This window comes from Amphibalanus amphitrite, unplaced genomic scaffold (genome assembly GCF_019059575.1).
Source record: "Amphibalanus amphitrite isolate SeventyFive unplaced genomic scaffold, NRLGWU_Aamphi_draft 000690F_arrow, whole genome shotgun sequence".
Taxonomy (NCBI): domain Eukaryota; kingdom Metazoa; phylum Arthropoda; class Thecostraca; order Balanomorpha; family Balanidae; genus Amphibalanus; species Amphibalanus amphitrite.
The window spans coordinates 38184-54854 of record NW_024882184.1 but is presented as its reverse complement, the minus strand read 5'-3'; the positions used below and the strand labels follow the sequence as shown (position 1 = coordinate 54854).

Below are 16671 nucleotides of genomic sequence, written 5' to 3'. Positions count from 1 at the left end.
AACAAGTTCTTTTACGTATAGACAAACGACTGATGTGCATCGCCTAAACGCAATGTTCACTCCAGCCATGGCCTAAAGAAGTTGGTCTTTTTGTTTACCTAATTTTTGGTTTGTCAGGCTTCTTATTCAACCCTATTAGTGGCAGGGGGGGTTGTTTTCATCCACCCCTCAGGTTTTTCGGGAATATCTCCGAAACCGCTAAAGCTACGATGCTGAAATTTTCTGACTTTTCCTAAAACTAAATTGGGCACATTCCCTGAAAATTTCAAGTTCATAACTTTACCAGGGGCGGATCCAGAGCACTGGGAATTGAGGGGTCCTATTCGTCAAGCGAGTCATTTGGGCGAAGATCACGATGCTGATGTATTATAACTGTATGCACCAGTTTTACGAACAGTGAATGAAAGGTATCATGTGATAACATATACAAAGTTATTGTGCATCCTCTTTTGAGACGTTTTTGCTATAATAGGCGGATCCAGGCGTCCAAAAAGGGGGGTTATGTTTTACCTCCCAACATAGGTGCCCTGACACCGCCTATACATGACCAATACAATTGTAGTCGTTCTCTCATAAGAAAATTGTAACATAACAAGACCATTACCACCCTTTTTAGAAACAGTACCAACAAAAACCTTATTTACTATACTTTTTGTGTACCCCCAATCTCAATGATCTGTATCCGCCTATGATTTTTGAAAATGCATATTTTTAGGATCCATGTGAATTCCTGGTTCATTCTCTATCGATCGGCAAAAGTTGCGTTAACATTGGTTCAGAAACCTGGCCGTGATAAACAGTCTAAAATGTATCTGCAATTTGCCCGTTTTTACCCCCCTCTACCCCCCTATTGACATTTTTTAATTTTTATTTTTTAGAAATGTAGATCACGTTGAGCGAAATCGAATGCCGTTTGAATTTTGAAAATCGGCCCGTTAGATCTCGAGATATCAAGGGGGGGGGGGGTCGTAAACAGCCCCCCTGCCACTAATAGGGGTAGCCAGGAGCCTGCCACTAATAGGGTTAAAGAAATACAAATTTGCCCAAGACATGTCATGTTTATTAGGCAGCTTCCACCTGCACGCCCTTGTTTTGCCTGTGCAGCTATAGCAAATATAATGTTCCTGATAATCGTCATTTAGGTACGAAATTTTTAGACCAATATTAATGCTTCTAAAGCTAACCTTGGCTTCATAATGCCCTAACACATTGAACCCTATCGTAAATGAAGCATTTGTCCAACTTAACCCACGCCGTGGTGGTGGTGGGGGGGGGGCGTTTTTGCGCCCCCCCCTCAGGTTTTTCGCAAATATCTCAAGAAACAGCGTAGCGCAGCGCCACCGTTTTTGTTACTCCTATTCATACTTCCTATCCGCACAGCTTGTAAGAAATTCAGACCCGGGTCGTTCAAGGTCAGGTCACTAGGTCAAGTCAAGTGACCTAACCTCAGAAAACGATCAAAGACTCGCTATAGCTAAACAGACTGAACGATCACTTCGGAACTTTCAGCTATTGATATGAGCAACAATATGTATTAAATGTTTATATCGGATTTTTGATATATGTGACCTAACGTCAGGTCAACTTTGCGACCTCTTCCTTATATGGGAGAAAATGGAAATGCGCCTCCTTTGGACGAATATCGTTCAAAACACTCTCAAACATCGGTTCATCGGTAAAAATGACACACTGAATCGAAAAAAAAAACACTTGCAAGTTGCAACCCCTCTGTATGCCCCTGAGGTCATCTCAGGTCATGAACGGTCACCCGCAGTTTTTTGGCTATAACTTTTGATGGAGACGTGTTAGAGCGTTGAAAATACGTCAGATGTGTTCAGCTCGACGATACGGATCGACTGATATGCAACATGACCCTTTCCGGTCAGGTCATTACCTTAACCCTCGCCGGCACAGGCCATTTTGCGTCCTTCGACGGCACAAGGGGGTTGGTACGACCCCCCCCCCCTCGCGTTTAGCCCCCGATCGAGCTAGAGCTTCGCGGAAAAAACGAGCGTGTTGCCCGTCACGAGAGGAAGCCGATAATACCAAATTTTAATGTCCTAGGTCATCGGGTGACCTTCCAGGTCAGGTCAATGACCCGAAAATCGAAAAAATCGGAACCTGTTAGAAAGTCGTAAAGTGTGGCTGTTATGGGGTTTTTCGGGTTGCTGATCACGAATATCGTGTTAGCTTTAATCAGAGATGATGTTAAGCATTTAGACCAGGTCAGGTCAGGTCAGGTCAGGTCAACCGGTAGGGGTCGTGACGGGTATTCGTAATACGTGTCAACCGCCTCTGACAGCTTCGTAACATGTTACAAAGGCACCGAAACTACTTCGTAAATGTTCAAATGGTTGCTAAATTCGAATTCAGCTCCAAAAACTAGCCTACAAACAAGTAAAACTCGAAAAGGTGAACCGAGGTCACCAAAGGACAGTGACCTGACCTGACCTTCAAGTGACCTTGACATCCACCCTAATGTATGGGAGCAACATCAAATCACATGTTTGAACGTTTGAAACCACGAAAAGCTTGCAAACGCGCGGCTAATGCGAGCCGACATACGCCGAATCGCGATTCCAGCCAAACATGGTCTCGGAAAAGAGGTTACAGGTCAAAGGTCATTTGGGTCAGGGTCATGAAATTTTCAGGGTAGGTGTGAAATGGATCAATGCGAAGGTAGTGAAAGTTTCGTCGCGATCGGCCGCTTTTTACGCGAGTAATTCGCGAAAAACCTTAGGGGGGTTGCATCAACCCCCCTGCGCCGGCGAGGGGGCTAGCAGCCCCCCTCCCACTGGGGGGGGGGAGGCTATTCATAGACCCATTCCCGTTTTTCTGCAATAACTTCCAAACAGCCTGACGTATCGATACCAAACATTCAGTACCTTCGGCTGCATCAATTTTACACCTTGTGTCAAAATATGAACTTCGTAGCTACCAAAGGTCGGCCGGAAATGACGTCAGAGTGACGTCATGTTCGGCCGATTTCGACGTAAAACATTGAACCACGGCAATCGCTCCCAAGAGCTCAGTTTTTAGACTAGATCCAATTTCTTTGCATGAGAGGACTTAGAATAGACTGCGCTATCAAACTGCTATCTCTGATTTTCAAAATTTTGAATATTTTCGAATTTATTATATATTAAAATTCAAAATTTCTATTTTTTTATTTTTTTTTACTATTGGAAACCGGAATACATGTAATAGAACACATGGTTATGACTTACTGTAGCAAGTTTTAGCTAAATATCTTCAAAAATGGCCATTTTATAGGCGTTATTGCAAAAAAAATTCACAATTATAAATTTTTCAAATCAATTTTTCAGTACGTTTTTGTCATCGTGCACCAATATAAATAGCACCATCGTGTTCCTGAGCTCAAACTGCATCCGAAAGACATGTTCTGAAAAATTTTAACTTTGAATTTTGACCTTTTTTTCTTGTATTCTTGTATTCTTGTATTCATTTTATCACCGACGGGTTATGCACCCATTTACAGGTGAAGTCAAATAATACATTTCCCACACACACAAACACTTCAGGCACATCGAACACTTGGACTTGCATCTCAGCCGTCCCTCGCTACATAGGCATCCACTCGACTTCTGAATTCGCCGGCGCTGCTCCTCCATATATCCACATCGCGGTTTGCATCCAGGAACGCGTTGCAGTAGCTGGGAGCGCGATTAAAGATGGACGTTTTCACAGTGTTGACACGCGGTCGCACCAGGGAACTCGCGAACATACTCTGATGCCTAAGCAGACGAACAGGTACTGAGAGAGGGAACACATCGAGAAGGAACGATGAACGTATCCTCTGGCGATGTATGTCCCTGATGAAGAGAATATCAAAACGCTGGATCCTAGCTGTCACAGTGTCCACTTCGAAGTGCTTAACTAAGTCTCGGTACCCTAAAGAAACACCAGTCACCCGACAGCGAGCACAGAGCCAGACAAGAAACTTTTCCTGCACACGTTCAATTCTCTGGATGTGTGACACCGCTGCTCCTCCCCACACCACACTGCCATACTCAAGGATGGAGCGAACGTTTTACCTGAAAGTGACCTGACCTCAGCTATATTCAGATGAAAACGGCCTTAAATGACACAGGCGTCACCGAATTCGAAATCTATGGCCTAAATGGACCATAAAACATGTGCCACGTGACCGACTTATGACAAAAGATTTCCGTGACCTATGATGACCTGACCCTGACTTGAAAATCATAGTACAAGTTTGAACTTTGACCTGACCTGTGACCTGTGACCTGACCTGGTCATCGGTGAACTCGACGTCAATGAAATTAGGTTTCGTTCGATAGTTTTTCCGGGTCTATCAGATGCCGTTTGAATATTGACGATCGGCCCAGTAGTTTCTGAGTTAGGAGGGGGGCTATTCATAGTGCAGTGGGGCGTGTTATACACAGACCCCAGTAGGGCGCGGGTTAACCCGCGCCTGACTGGGGCATTTTCCATAACGCTAGTGACCGAAGGTAGGAGGGCTCTCCAGAGCCCCCTCCTATTTCCGAAACTACGGGGCCAATCGTCAAAATTCAAGCGACGTCTGATAGCCCTGGAAAAACTGTCGAACGAACCATATTTTCATTGACCTCGAGGTCACCGATGACGTCACAGTTCACGGGTCAAAGTAAAAATGATCGGCATTTTTGCTTGTTCACAATATAACCCACGCCCCGCTGGGGGGGGGGGCAGAATCTGCCCCTCCCGTTTTTTGCCAATAACTTCTAAACGCGCTACGCCAGCGTCGTCAAACTTTAAGTTCCTTATCATACATCAATTTGACACGTCCCCTGAAAATTGGAGCGAAGTCCGTCGGATTTTTTTTTTTTTTTTGAGAAAATGGCGTTTAAGTGACGTCATGTTCGCCATTTTCGCCTCAAAAACGGCAGAATTTCAAACGCCTCTAACATCTTCATTTTAAAGGAATCAAGACGTAACGAAAAAGGCTATATGTGATTTTAGTTTACCTATCAAATGGCTCTCTCGGTTTTTGAAAACTTTGGATTTTGGCCCATTTTTTTCTAAAAATTACTTTTGTTGGGAAAATAATTATAAAATCCGAACTTTTGATTGTATCGAAAAAACCGGAATATATGTCAGAGAAGTGGTCCATGTGCACTTACATTAAAATTTTTAAAAGAATCGGTTCAAAAATGTCGGAGTTATTCAAAATTTTATGACGTCACGACACACAATTTTTTTGAAAAATGAATTTTTTGGAAGTTCTACTCTAGACCTCGTACGGAAAAATAGAACCATTCGATTCGCCGTGAAAAACGCATCAGAAAGACACCTTTTTAGGCCTTAACATCCAGCTTCAAAATTTGACCTCACTTGACCTGACCTTGACCTGACCTCGACCTGAAATTCATCCAATTGTGGTCCATATCATTTTTGAGTGTACCTATTGAGTTCTATGAATAAAATGACCCATAAAACATGTGTCGCACATGCCCTTTTCTATATTTTGTTTTGTTAATTTCTGTCTGTCTTCAAATTTATTATGTCTATTATGTCTCGGACTTTTAATATCGATGGCCTAAGGTCAGGTCAGTTTCGTAGTTAAAAAGAAAAAGGATGATCAGGTAAAAGAAAAAGGATGGAACCATGCCGCTAAAGCATTCTCAATATTATCACATGTATTGACAGACTACAATTACGGGACGTTGAGGCACATGCCTGATGAAGAAACGGTAGCAAACAGTTAAGTCTTCTGCGTGGACTATATAGGTACCAGAGCGGTACTTTTGAAAACTGAATCAACGTCCGAACTGGTTACTGGTGGCCTGGTTGTTGGCGAACTGCTGGCTTCCGAACAGCCCTGTGCTCTGGCCCACGTTGCTGCCAGCGCTGTTGAAGGAAGCTCCACCCCCGAACGCCGAACCCTGGAAAAATAAAAAGATAATAATCATGCCACTTTTTAATTACAAATACTTGAATACGTCAGCAACACGATAGGGTATTTGTAGCATGCCGTGTATTGATCATAATTCATAGCTAATGTGTTTTACTTTGCCATTACGTAAAGTTATGCATATTTCAAGAAATTACAACGGTGCCACATTCATGTCAAGATCCTCTTCCTTCGTTTATAAATCTCCATCCACCATGCTAACTTTTCCGTAACTTTGAGTTGCTCGAATTTTACATCATAAGTCATAACCGTCTTCACGGCGGATATCCGGCAAATATTTTCTCACATTTATGTGCAGTTTGATCAAATAAGTTCACCATTGATTGATGCCCATTAGGTTAGCCTTTTTGGCAATTGCTGTTTATAAAGCTGATAGATCCAAGTATTCAAGCATTATTTTGATTAAAACAATACGTTAAATTCATAATGTGAAAATATTTGTTTCCAAAGAGAATTGGAAAGCTTCAGTTTAGTTTAATGCATTGGCCAGATAAGCCGTCGCGAAAACGGCTAGTTATTGATAGGATTTGTCACCTGTGCTTGTGCGCCGCTGCTCTGGATCTGGGAGCTACCGAAGAGGCCACTGGACTGTCCCTGAGTGGAAAAAGAGTTGGAACCGCCAAATCCACCACCGGGTCTAAATCTACCAAATTGGGGCTTGGCAGCGACGGCCACCAGCAGGCAGGCGAGAACGACGGCGGTCTTCATGATGGCGCCTGAAAAAAGAGAAATAATGTTTTTTTTTTGTAAAAACTTTAACTGTGGATATAAATGTGGATGCTAGTCCACATTTGTGACACTAATCTTGCTTGTTTACAAATAACCAGTATAGCGCCTTTTGGGGCGACTAACGGAGCGAGCGAGGGGGTGAGTCTTGCACGTGCGAAATTTCGAGGGGGTACCTCCAACTGACTTGTGCACGGCACCCTACTGACCGGTTTCTAGCGATGTGCCAAATTTGAGCACAATCGGCCCAGCCGTTCTCGAGATCTGGGAGCGGCACCCTGCACGTGCGCACGTGCAAAATGGGTCCCAACTGACTTGTGCACGGCACCCTACTAGCTGGTCCCTAACTGTGTACCAAATTTGAGCGCCATCGGTCCAGCCGTTCTCGAGATCTGGAAACGACCCCTGCACGTGCGCACGTGCAGCAGCACCCCAACTCTGGCACATGGATATGCAGTGCCTAGTGGGTGCCTACCTACATGCCAACTTTCAGCGCAATCGGCCAAGTAGTTACCGAGATATTGCAACAATTACAAAACTGACACCTCTTCGTTTTGCGCGTGGCACGTGTATAAGGGGTCACCCACATGCATCGGGAATAGTCCAATACTTGGTAGAAGGAATGAAGCTACCCTACAAAAATTACCCCGTGTAAATCGGTCAAGTGGTTGCTGAGATATAAGCCTCGCAAAAGCGTCCGCACAGCCGGGGCCGGCCGGCCGGCCGCTCATACTCAGAAATTTCCGTTAATCTAAGGAAAGACTCCGCTCGCTTCGCTCGCTCCGTAATAATGCTTTAAAAAAATATGTGAGTCGGGATCTATTTTATCACATTATGGGCTCCTCATGAATATTTAAAAATAAAATAATCAGAGCTTCATATTACGACAGTATTCATCGGTCACTGACTTTAAATGCTAAAACCAGTAAAGCGCCTTTTGGGCGAAGAACGAGCGAGCGAGATAGTGAGCCCTGCACGTGCAGAAGGGCGAGAGGGTACTTCCAACGGGCTTGTGCAAAGCACCCTTCTAACCGGTCGCTAGCGGTGTACCAAATTTGAACGCAATCGGCCCAGCCGTTCCTGAGATCTGGAAGCGGCATTCTGCACGTGCGCACGTGCAAACGGGGTCCAAAATGACTTTTGCACGGCACCCTACTAACCGGTCCCCAACCATGTACCAAATTTGAGCGCAATCGGCCCAGCCGTTCTCGAGATCTGGAAACGCCCCCTGCACGTGCGCACGTGCAGTAGCACCCTAACCGCAACACATGGGAATGCATTGCCTGGTGGGTGCCTACCTGTATGCCAAGTTTCAGCGAAATCGCCCCAGTAATTACCGAGTTACTGAAATGGGAACAAATTTGGCACCTCTTATTGTTGTATTTTGCACGTGCAGTGGGGGTCACTCACATAGATGAAGAGTATCCGACCTTTGGTAGAAGGGATGCAGCTACCCTATAAAAATGACCGCAAGACAATCGCCCAAGCGGCTGCTAAGATATGAGCCTCTCAAAATCACTACTTTTGCAAAATAGCTTGAACACCCTTGACTTTTCACGTGGCACGTGCCACGACGGTCACTGAGATGTATCAAAAGTAGTCAATTACGGGGTAGAAGGGATAGGGCTACCCAGCAAAAAAGACCGCAGGCCAATCGGTCCAGCGGTTGCTGAGATATAAGCCTCTCAAAAGCGTTACAGGCCGGGCCGGGCCGGGCCGGGCCGCTCATACTGAGATTTTTCCGTTATATTGAAAAGACTCGCTTCGCTCGCTGCGCTCGCTCGCTCGTAACTACGGCCACTTATTTTAGCATTGAAATTCGTCAGTATGCAAGCATATTTCATTGCATTGCGTTTAAAACCACAACGGGTCAACCATTATAACCTGGTAAGGTTACAAGGCACGCGTTGGTTGGCATTTGCTACCACTCCTTATGAGAAGCACATGTATCTGGCTATCTAACGTTCTCACCTGTGGGTTGGGATCTTCTTTCAGCCTTTGCAGATCCTTGTTAAGTGATGCCGGTTGCGAGTTGGACTCCGTTTATATAGTAGCGGGGCCGGTCGGAATTAGCCACAGCCCAGAACCTGTCTTGCCTTTTCTGACCATCACCTGATCTTCTGCACGCATGGTGCAAGTAAGTAGTTCTGTACAAAAACGCTTCCGAGAGATTCTCAGTAGTATTTGACGTAATGTTCCTGACCCAGCCTTCCTCAAAGTCAGAGGTGAAGAAAACCTGCTACTCGCCTGCGTGCGTAGGTGACAGCCATAGGAATAAAGAGACAGCTTCGAGCATCTTAGTTGATGCATTTAAAATAGATAAATAGGCCGTTTCCGCCAAAATCAGAGCTGTTTTCCCATAGAGGACCACTATGGACCACGGCACAAAAATTTAACAGCGTCATCTCTTTGTAGACAGCTGGGGCTGAAAAATCCCGCCGGTGCGACAGCCGGTGCGTTGTGAAGCGCCATAGACAACGCAGGAAAAACGGCGACAGTGCGACAGCTCGTCCCCGCTCGTCGCCGGTTGAGCGGTGGCGGGGACCGGGGCGGCCTTGGCCGCCGCCGGAGTAGGGAGGGACCGGGCGACTGGGACGGGGGACGTCACATCTGGGCCACAACTGGGGCGAGGTCCATGACCATCGGTCCCAGAAACTTGGTAGGAGCGTTGATAATTGGTCCTGACTTCTGAAGCAAAGGCAAGTGAATCAGTGACAACTGACAATCCTTTCGTGAGTTCTGATTGAATTGGATCAGGAAGCCAGGATGAGCATAGGAAGTCGATCAGACCTATAGGTAAGTGACAGTATTTTTCAGTATGACAGTATTTTTTTATGTTGTGTCACTGAAATGTGGTGATGCGTTGTAATGCCCAGAGGCTGAAATTTGAAAGTTCAGTTTCTCTCTAACACTCTAGCCTCATTTTAAAATTTCCTTTTTTAGGCCTACAAAGGTGATGAGAAAACCGCAAAAATGTGGTGCCTACTGTTTCAAGATGACTTGTGAAAAATTGGTGACAGCTAGACATCGCGTAGGTGACAGCTTTTGAGTTTTATTCACCTCTGCTCAAAGTAACCAGACTGCAGTTACACAAAGGACGTCAGAGGGTAAGAGTGATACATAGGTACAAATCACCGGTTTCAGTTGGGTGTTGATGGAACACCTGCCCAGATATAATGCACTGCTTTGAGCCTCCCCAGTCTCCAGCTATGGGTGCTTAGAATGATTTTTTGCGCTCTGAAACTAAGCAGTTCTGCTGGGAGTTGTTTGAAGCATTTTGTAGTCGTAATAGTTTGATTTATGTAGTTTTCATTAACCAGCTGGGCGGGGGGCAGAATCCGCTCTACCACTGTTTGTCAACAGTTTCGAAGCGCGTTAAACAAGTGACGACAAACCTGCAGTACCTTAGTTATTATACATCAATTCGATCTGACATATTCGCGATTTTAAACAACTATCAGAGTTTTTGTGACGTCATGTCACGCCATTTTCGCTCCAAAAACTGCAAAATTTCACCCGCCTCTAACATCTTTAGTTTTTAAGGAATCAAGACGCAACAAAAAGTATGTACGTAATTGTACGTCGTCTTTCAAATAGCTATCTTGATGTTTCGATTTTTTTATTTCGAACCTAGGTATTTATTTAACCCGCGCCCCGCTAGGGGTCCTGGAATTCCACGCCCTGCTGGGAGGGGTGTTTGAACACCCTCCCCCTCTTCTAGCTCGGCTAGAAGAGGGGGGCACGTAGCAATACGGGGAAGGGAGCGTTTGAAACAGCGTAAAAAAAATAATGACGAAATTACTTGGGTTACTTTCAAAGCTCTGGTTACCAGGGGTCATTGAAGGCCATATTCCTCCGATTTTAAGGTCGAATATTGACAACCTTCAAGAAGCCGACGCATGACTCTGGAACCGATAAAGCTACAACGCCGCAGAAAAGCGCATGTCTTACGGTTCTTACGCTATAAACGATAAAATCAGCGATTCCGTTGCCGCTAATATAGTCCAATTTTACCCTGACATTGTACCGGTTTTGGTGGCCTGGTGACCTGACCTGAAAAGGCAGAGACCTGCAATTTTTAGGGAAAGTGCAACAAGGTTGCCACAGAGGGTATGCCAAATTTTGCAGCGCTACGCGCCGCCGTTTTTACGTGATTCGCGAAAAACCTTAGGGGGTTGCATCAACCCCCCCCCCCCCTGGCCCGGCGAGAGCTACTGTCTCAAAATTTGCCCCATGCGAGAAAACACGTACTGTCGAACATGTATGTATTAATTGACAGCACTACACGTTCCACGATTTTGCAAAAGAGAAAATATTTGAAGCAGTTTTCGACGTCCGTACGTCCTCGCCGAAACGTTGCACGAAGCTCCACGTATTGGAGGTTAGCGTCCGAACTGGTTGCTGGTGGCCTGGTTGTTGGCGAATTGCTGGTTTCCGAACGGGCCTGTGCTCTGTCCGACTGTGCTACCGGCGCTGTTGAAGGAGGCCGATCCCGGGCCAGACGCAAATCCCTGCAGAGAAGTTGTGATTTTATAAATATTGTACGGATCATATAACTTTGAGCAGCTCAGTGTCATTAACCAATAACTCAATGCTGAATAGTTGGTTTGGTCAAACTAGTTTAATGATGATTTAGGATGAGACTGAATGATAAATAACAGATATTTAACGATATTTGCCATGTATGAGCCTACTCAGCATTGTGGGGCATTACGCACCGGCTTGGCTTGTTTGATGGTAAAAAAAATATTTGAAGTAAAAATCGAAGAAAAACTTACTCCAGCACTAGCGCTGCTCTTTTGGATCTGGCTGGTGCCGCCAAAAGGACCGGTCGACTGGGCTTGGATGGAGCCAGACTGGGCGTTTCCGCCAGCATTTCCGCCAAATCCACCACCTAATCCGCCCAGTCCTCCGAGATGAGATCCACGGAACTGGGGCTTGGCAGCGACTGCCACCAGCAGGCAGGCGAGAACGACGGCGACCTTCATGACTGCTCTTCTGGAAATGCGAGAAAACGTAAAATTGGTTGAATTTGAAGTGCAGGGTAAAGGTGTGATTTTTTTAGTTGTAATGCAAAATTTGGTTTATTCTTTGCCAATTTACGACGATCTCTGCGTATTGTTTGAAAACTGTTAACCCGCGCCCCAGTGTCAGTCTGGATTTTCCACGACCTGGTGTGGGGGTGTTTGAACACCCCCCCCCCCCCTTCTAACTCGGCTCCTGGGCCACGTGCGACACGTGGTAAGCGGCAATCGAAAGAACGTCCAAAATAAGGACGAAAACACTTCGGTCATTTTTTGGGTCAGGTCAAAGGTCAGGTCACCAGAGGTCACCAAAGGTAAAATGTTGACTATTTCAACATTTTGGAAACTGCCAACGGCTATCTCGGGAACCAATAGAGCTACAGCGCCGCGGAAAAGCGCATTCGATAGCCCTTTTACAGACCTTCCTGAGTTATGTTCTCAGATTTGACCTCAGGTCAACGGTTTAGCCTCCAGAGGGCAAAACCCCCAAAAATAGCCGTTTTTTACGAAAATCGTTTTTTCGGCGATAACTTTTGACTCAAAAGAGCCATGACATTACTTTTGCCAGCATCGTGTTCCTTTCGTCGAGACGCGTCGAATGAACTATAAGTTGACCTTGAAAGGTCAACTTGAAAATATGACCTGAGGTCAAGGTCATGACCTGACCGGAAAAGGTCATGTTGCATATCAGTCGATCCGCAACGTCGAGCCGAACACATCTAAGGCGTTTTCAGCGCTCTAGCACGCCTCTATCAGAAGTTATTAGCGAAAAACTGTTAGATTCTGTTCGTGACCTGAGATGACCTCGGGGACATAACGAGGGGTCACAGTTGCCATTTTCCGGTTCAATGTGTCAATTTTACCTACATCTCGATGTTTGAGAGTGTCTAGAATAGCGTTCGTGCAAAACAGACACTTTTCAATTTTCTCCCATTGACTTATAATGGAGAGGCCGCAAAATTGACCTGACCTTAGGTCACCGATATCAAAATTCCGAGATAAACATTTATAGATACTGTTACCCTCATCAATCGCTGAAAGTTTCAAAGTGATCGGTCACTCGGTGTAGCTATGGCAGACATTGAAACTTTTATGAGGTGAGGTCACTTCAAGTGACCTGGTGACCTGACCTTGAATGACCTTGGTCTGAAATTTTCACATGTGTAGAATTGATGTATGATAAGGTGTACCAAAAACAGTGGCGCTCCGCGCCGCCGTTTTTGAGATATCTGCGAAAAACCGTAGGGGGGGGGGGTGTTCAAACACCCCCCCCCCCCACACACACACACACTTGGGCGCGGGTTAATAATGCCAGTGTATGACAGCTTTTGTGCCTCCTGTATGGCATGTCTTTCGTTCTGTTAGAGTAAATTCGCGCTGGTCCATTGCACGTTGATACTAAGTCGAGGTCAATCGTTTGACAAATAATCTTGGGAGGGTGTGCGCCTTTGTTCTACATAGGTGGCTAGGACACACTTAATTATCCTATTTATCAAATCATGTCTACAGTGATGCAGCTGGTTAAACTTAATATCAGGGTTGCGGAGCCGTGGAAATTTCAGACGGCTCCGGCTCCGGAGAAAAAAAATCGGTTCCGGCTCCGGCTCCGGCTCCAGGTGAAATGTCATGGCGGATCCGGCTGCGGCTCCGAGTAAAATGCTCCGGCTCCGGCGGCTCCGGCTACGGTTCCGGCTCCGGCTCCAGTACTCAGTACATCCCCTATGCAATTATATACGGGTGGAGCAAAAAAAAAAAAAAACGATGGGATTGGTTCACGTTGCTTCTGTATTTGCATAACAAGGCTATTTTGAACACCACATGTACTGTCACTGCCTTGTACTGTCAAACGAACTAGGTCAATCATGTTTACCTCTTCAAAAACAAACAGGAGCCGGAGTCGCCCCTTTTTTACGGCTCCGGCTCCGACTCCGGGCAAAATATGCCGGCTCCGGTGGCTCCGGCTCTGGCTCCGCACCCCTGCTTAACCCTCGCCCGTAATGGGGGGGGGTCGAACGGACCCCCCCCCCTCGGCTTTTCGCGAATAACTCGCGTAAAAAGCGGCCGATCGCGACAAAACTTTCAATACCCTCGCGTTAATCAATTTTACACCTACCCTAAAATTTTCATGACCCTGACCTTAATGACCTTTGACCTGTGACCTACTTTTCGAGACCATGTTTGGCTGGAATCGCGATTCGGCGTATGTCGGCTCGCATTAGCCGCGCGTTTGCAGTCTTTTCGTGGTTTTAAGCGTTCAAACATGGGATATGATGCTGCTCCCATGCATTAGGGTGGGTGTCAAGGTCACCGGGAGGTCAGGTCAGGTCAGGTCATTGACATTTGATGACCTCGGCTCACTTTTTCGAGTTTTACATGTTTCTAGGCCAGTTTTTGGAGCTGAATTCGAATTAAGCAACCATATGAACATTTACGAAGTAGTTTTGGTGCCTTCGTAACATGTTACGAAGCTGTCAGAGGCGGTTGCCACCTACTACGAATACCCTTACTGGTTGACCTGACCTGACCTGACCCGACCTGGCCTAAATGCATGAAAACAGTATCTGTGATCAAAACTAACATGATATTCGTGATCAGCATCCCGAAAAACCCCATAGCAGCCACGCGTTACGACTTTCTAAGAGGTCCCAATTTTCCTGACTTTTGGGTCATTGACCTGACCTGGAAGGTCAACCGATGACCTAGGACCTTAAAATTGGGTATCATCGGCTTCCTCTCGTGACGGGCAACACGCTCGTTTTTTTCCGCGAAGGTCTAGCTCGCTCAGGGGAAAAACGGCAAGGGGCAACGGTCCAATGGACCCCCCCCCCCCCTTATACGTTCGCGACTGGAAAAAAAAACATCAATACGGGCGAGGGTTAAATTAGTTTATTTAGATTTTGCCTTTAAAATGCATAAATCATAGTAAGTCACTCGTGATACCAATGTTATATTAATGGCACTGATTTCAATAATAGACTCACCTGGTAAAAAGACACTTCTAAGCAATGGCTCAAACTGCAGACTGGTAGAAAACAAACGGAAAGCTGCCCCTATATAGTCGCTCTAGCCCGTGACAGACCTGTTAAAAACCGGCCCGGCCCAATATTTCCGCGTGTTACATGGTCGTGATGACAAACGGTTGTTTTCCTGTTGGTCGCTTACACGCGTTCGGTGTTGTGGCATGGCCAAACAGAGTTTAGACTGCAGTAATAAGCGCTGCTGAGTAACTATTTACGGTTACAGTTACCCAACGCTAATTGGAAGAGGTAGACAAAGAAGATTCCAAAGCAATGATGTACAGTCCACAGCAGAAGTAATGTGCGGTTTCAGTCATGGGTATGTTCTGCTTCTGAAGCTTTGGAACGATTAGCCAGACTACAATGAAACTTTGAATGTAGCTTATATGTATCGTCACCCTTGCAGCTGCAACTTTAGCTATTGACATCATCTTTTCGATCACTCCGCATTAACCCGCGCCCCGCTGGGCTATTCAGCCATACGCGCCCTGCTGGGGGGGGGGGGGGGGCAGATTCTGCCCCCCTGACTAACTTCCGAACCGATGGTCGTAGAAAGACGGGGAAAACGGCAATCGAAAGCTATCAACAAGGCGGATCTTAAGAGCCCAATTTTTTTTGCTTAAGTAGGTCAGAGGTCAGGTCAAGGTCAGGTCAAGGGTACAAAATACAAGTTTCTACAGTATCGGCCTTGCACCGTAGTTGCCGAAGAATGGACTGAGACTGATTGCCCAAAACGTGTTCTTAGACTACCAAGACAATATTCATTGCACACAATGTCATTCAAAGGTCAAGGTCAAGGTCAGGTCAGGTCAGGTCAGGTCACCAAAAACAAAATATAGAAAAGGGCATGTGCGACACATGTTTTATGGGTCATTTTACTCATGGAATTCAATAGGCACACTCAATAAGTGATATGGACCGCCTCTGGATGAATTTCAGGTCGAGGTCAGGTCAAGGTCAGGTCAAGTGAGGTCAAATTTTGAAGTTGGTTGTTAAGGCCTAAAAAGGTGTCTATTCGATGCAGTTTTTCACGGCGAATCGAATGGTGCTATTTTTGTTTCCGTACGAGGTCTAGAACTTCCAAAAAAAATCATTTTCCAAAATTTATGTGTGTCGTGACGTCATAAAATTTTGAATAACTCCCACATTTTTGAACCGATTCTTCTAAAAATTGGTATGTAGGTGCACATAGACCACTTCTTTGACATATATTCCGGTTTTTTCGATAAACTCAAAATTTTGGATTTTATAAATATTTTCCCAAAAAAGTCAGTTTTTTGGAAAAATTTTGGCCAAAATCCAAAATTTTAAAAAAACCGAGATAGCCATTTGATAGACAAAGTAAAATCACGTATAACCTTTTTTGTTACGTCTTGATTCCTTTAAAAATGAAGATGTTAGCGGCGTTTGAAATTTTGCCGTTTTTGAGGCGAAAATGGCGAACATGACGTCACTAAAACGTCAATTTCTCAAAACTTTTCCGACGGATTTCGCTCAAATTTTCAGGGAACGTGTCAAATTGATGTATGATAAGGTACTGAAAGTTTGACGTCGCTGGCGTAACGCGTTTAGAAGTTATTGGCGAAAAACGGGAGGGGGGGGGCAGATTCTGCCCCCCCCCCCCCCCAGCGGGGCGCGGGTTAAACAATCACCAGTCAAAGCCAACCGTTGAGATTGGTAAAACCCTGCATTACTTTAGCGGTGGGCTGTACTATTACTTTCCGATGAATAATCTGTCATGCATGCCATATAGAGGATACATGCTTATCTATTAACATATTTTGTGACACTTCGCATATTTTTTTTTTGCAAATGAAAGATACCGATGTGTTCACACATCTGTTCGGGTCCCCGCTCAAACATTGTGCAGTCATCTCCAGGTATTAACCCGCGCCCTGATGGGGTCTGCCGAGCAACGCGGTCTGATGGGGGGGGGGCATTTTGCCCCCCCCCCCTAAGATCTCGAGAA

The 16671-nt window shown here is 45.6% G+C and overlaps 2 protein-coding genes across 2 annotated transcripts in view; one reads left to right on the top strand and one right to left on the bottom strand.

Annotated features, from left to right (window-relative positions):
- The window catches only part of LOC122364657 (glycine-rich cell wall structural protein 1-like), a 32758-nt gene that overhangs the window by 8633 nt on the left and 7454 nt on the right, over window positions 1-16671 (top strand). The gene's annotated exons all lie outside the window — the stretch shown is intronic.
- LOC122364656 (glycine-rich RNA-binding protein 3, mitochondrial-like) lies at window positions 10913-14730 on the bottom strand. Its single transcript, XM_043335263.1, has 3 exons — window positions 14667-14730; window positions 11440-11659; window positions 10913-11172 (listed from the first exon to the last, which is right to left on the bottom strand). Exons 2-3 carry the CDS (start codon window positions 11647-11649, stop codon window positions 11044-11046), a joined length of 339 nt encoding a protein of 112 aa, XP_043191198.1. The 5' UTR covers window positions 11650-11659; window positions 14667-14730; the 3' UTR covers window positions 10913-11043.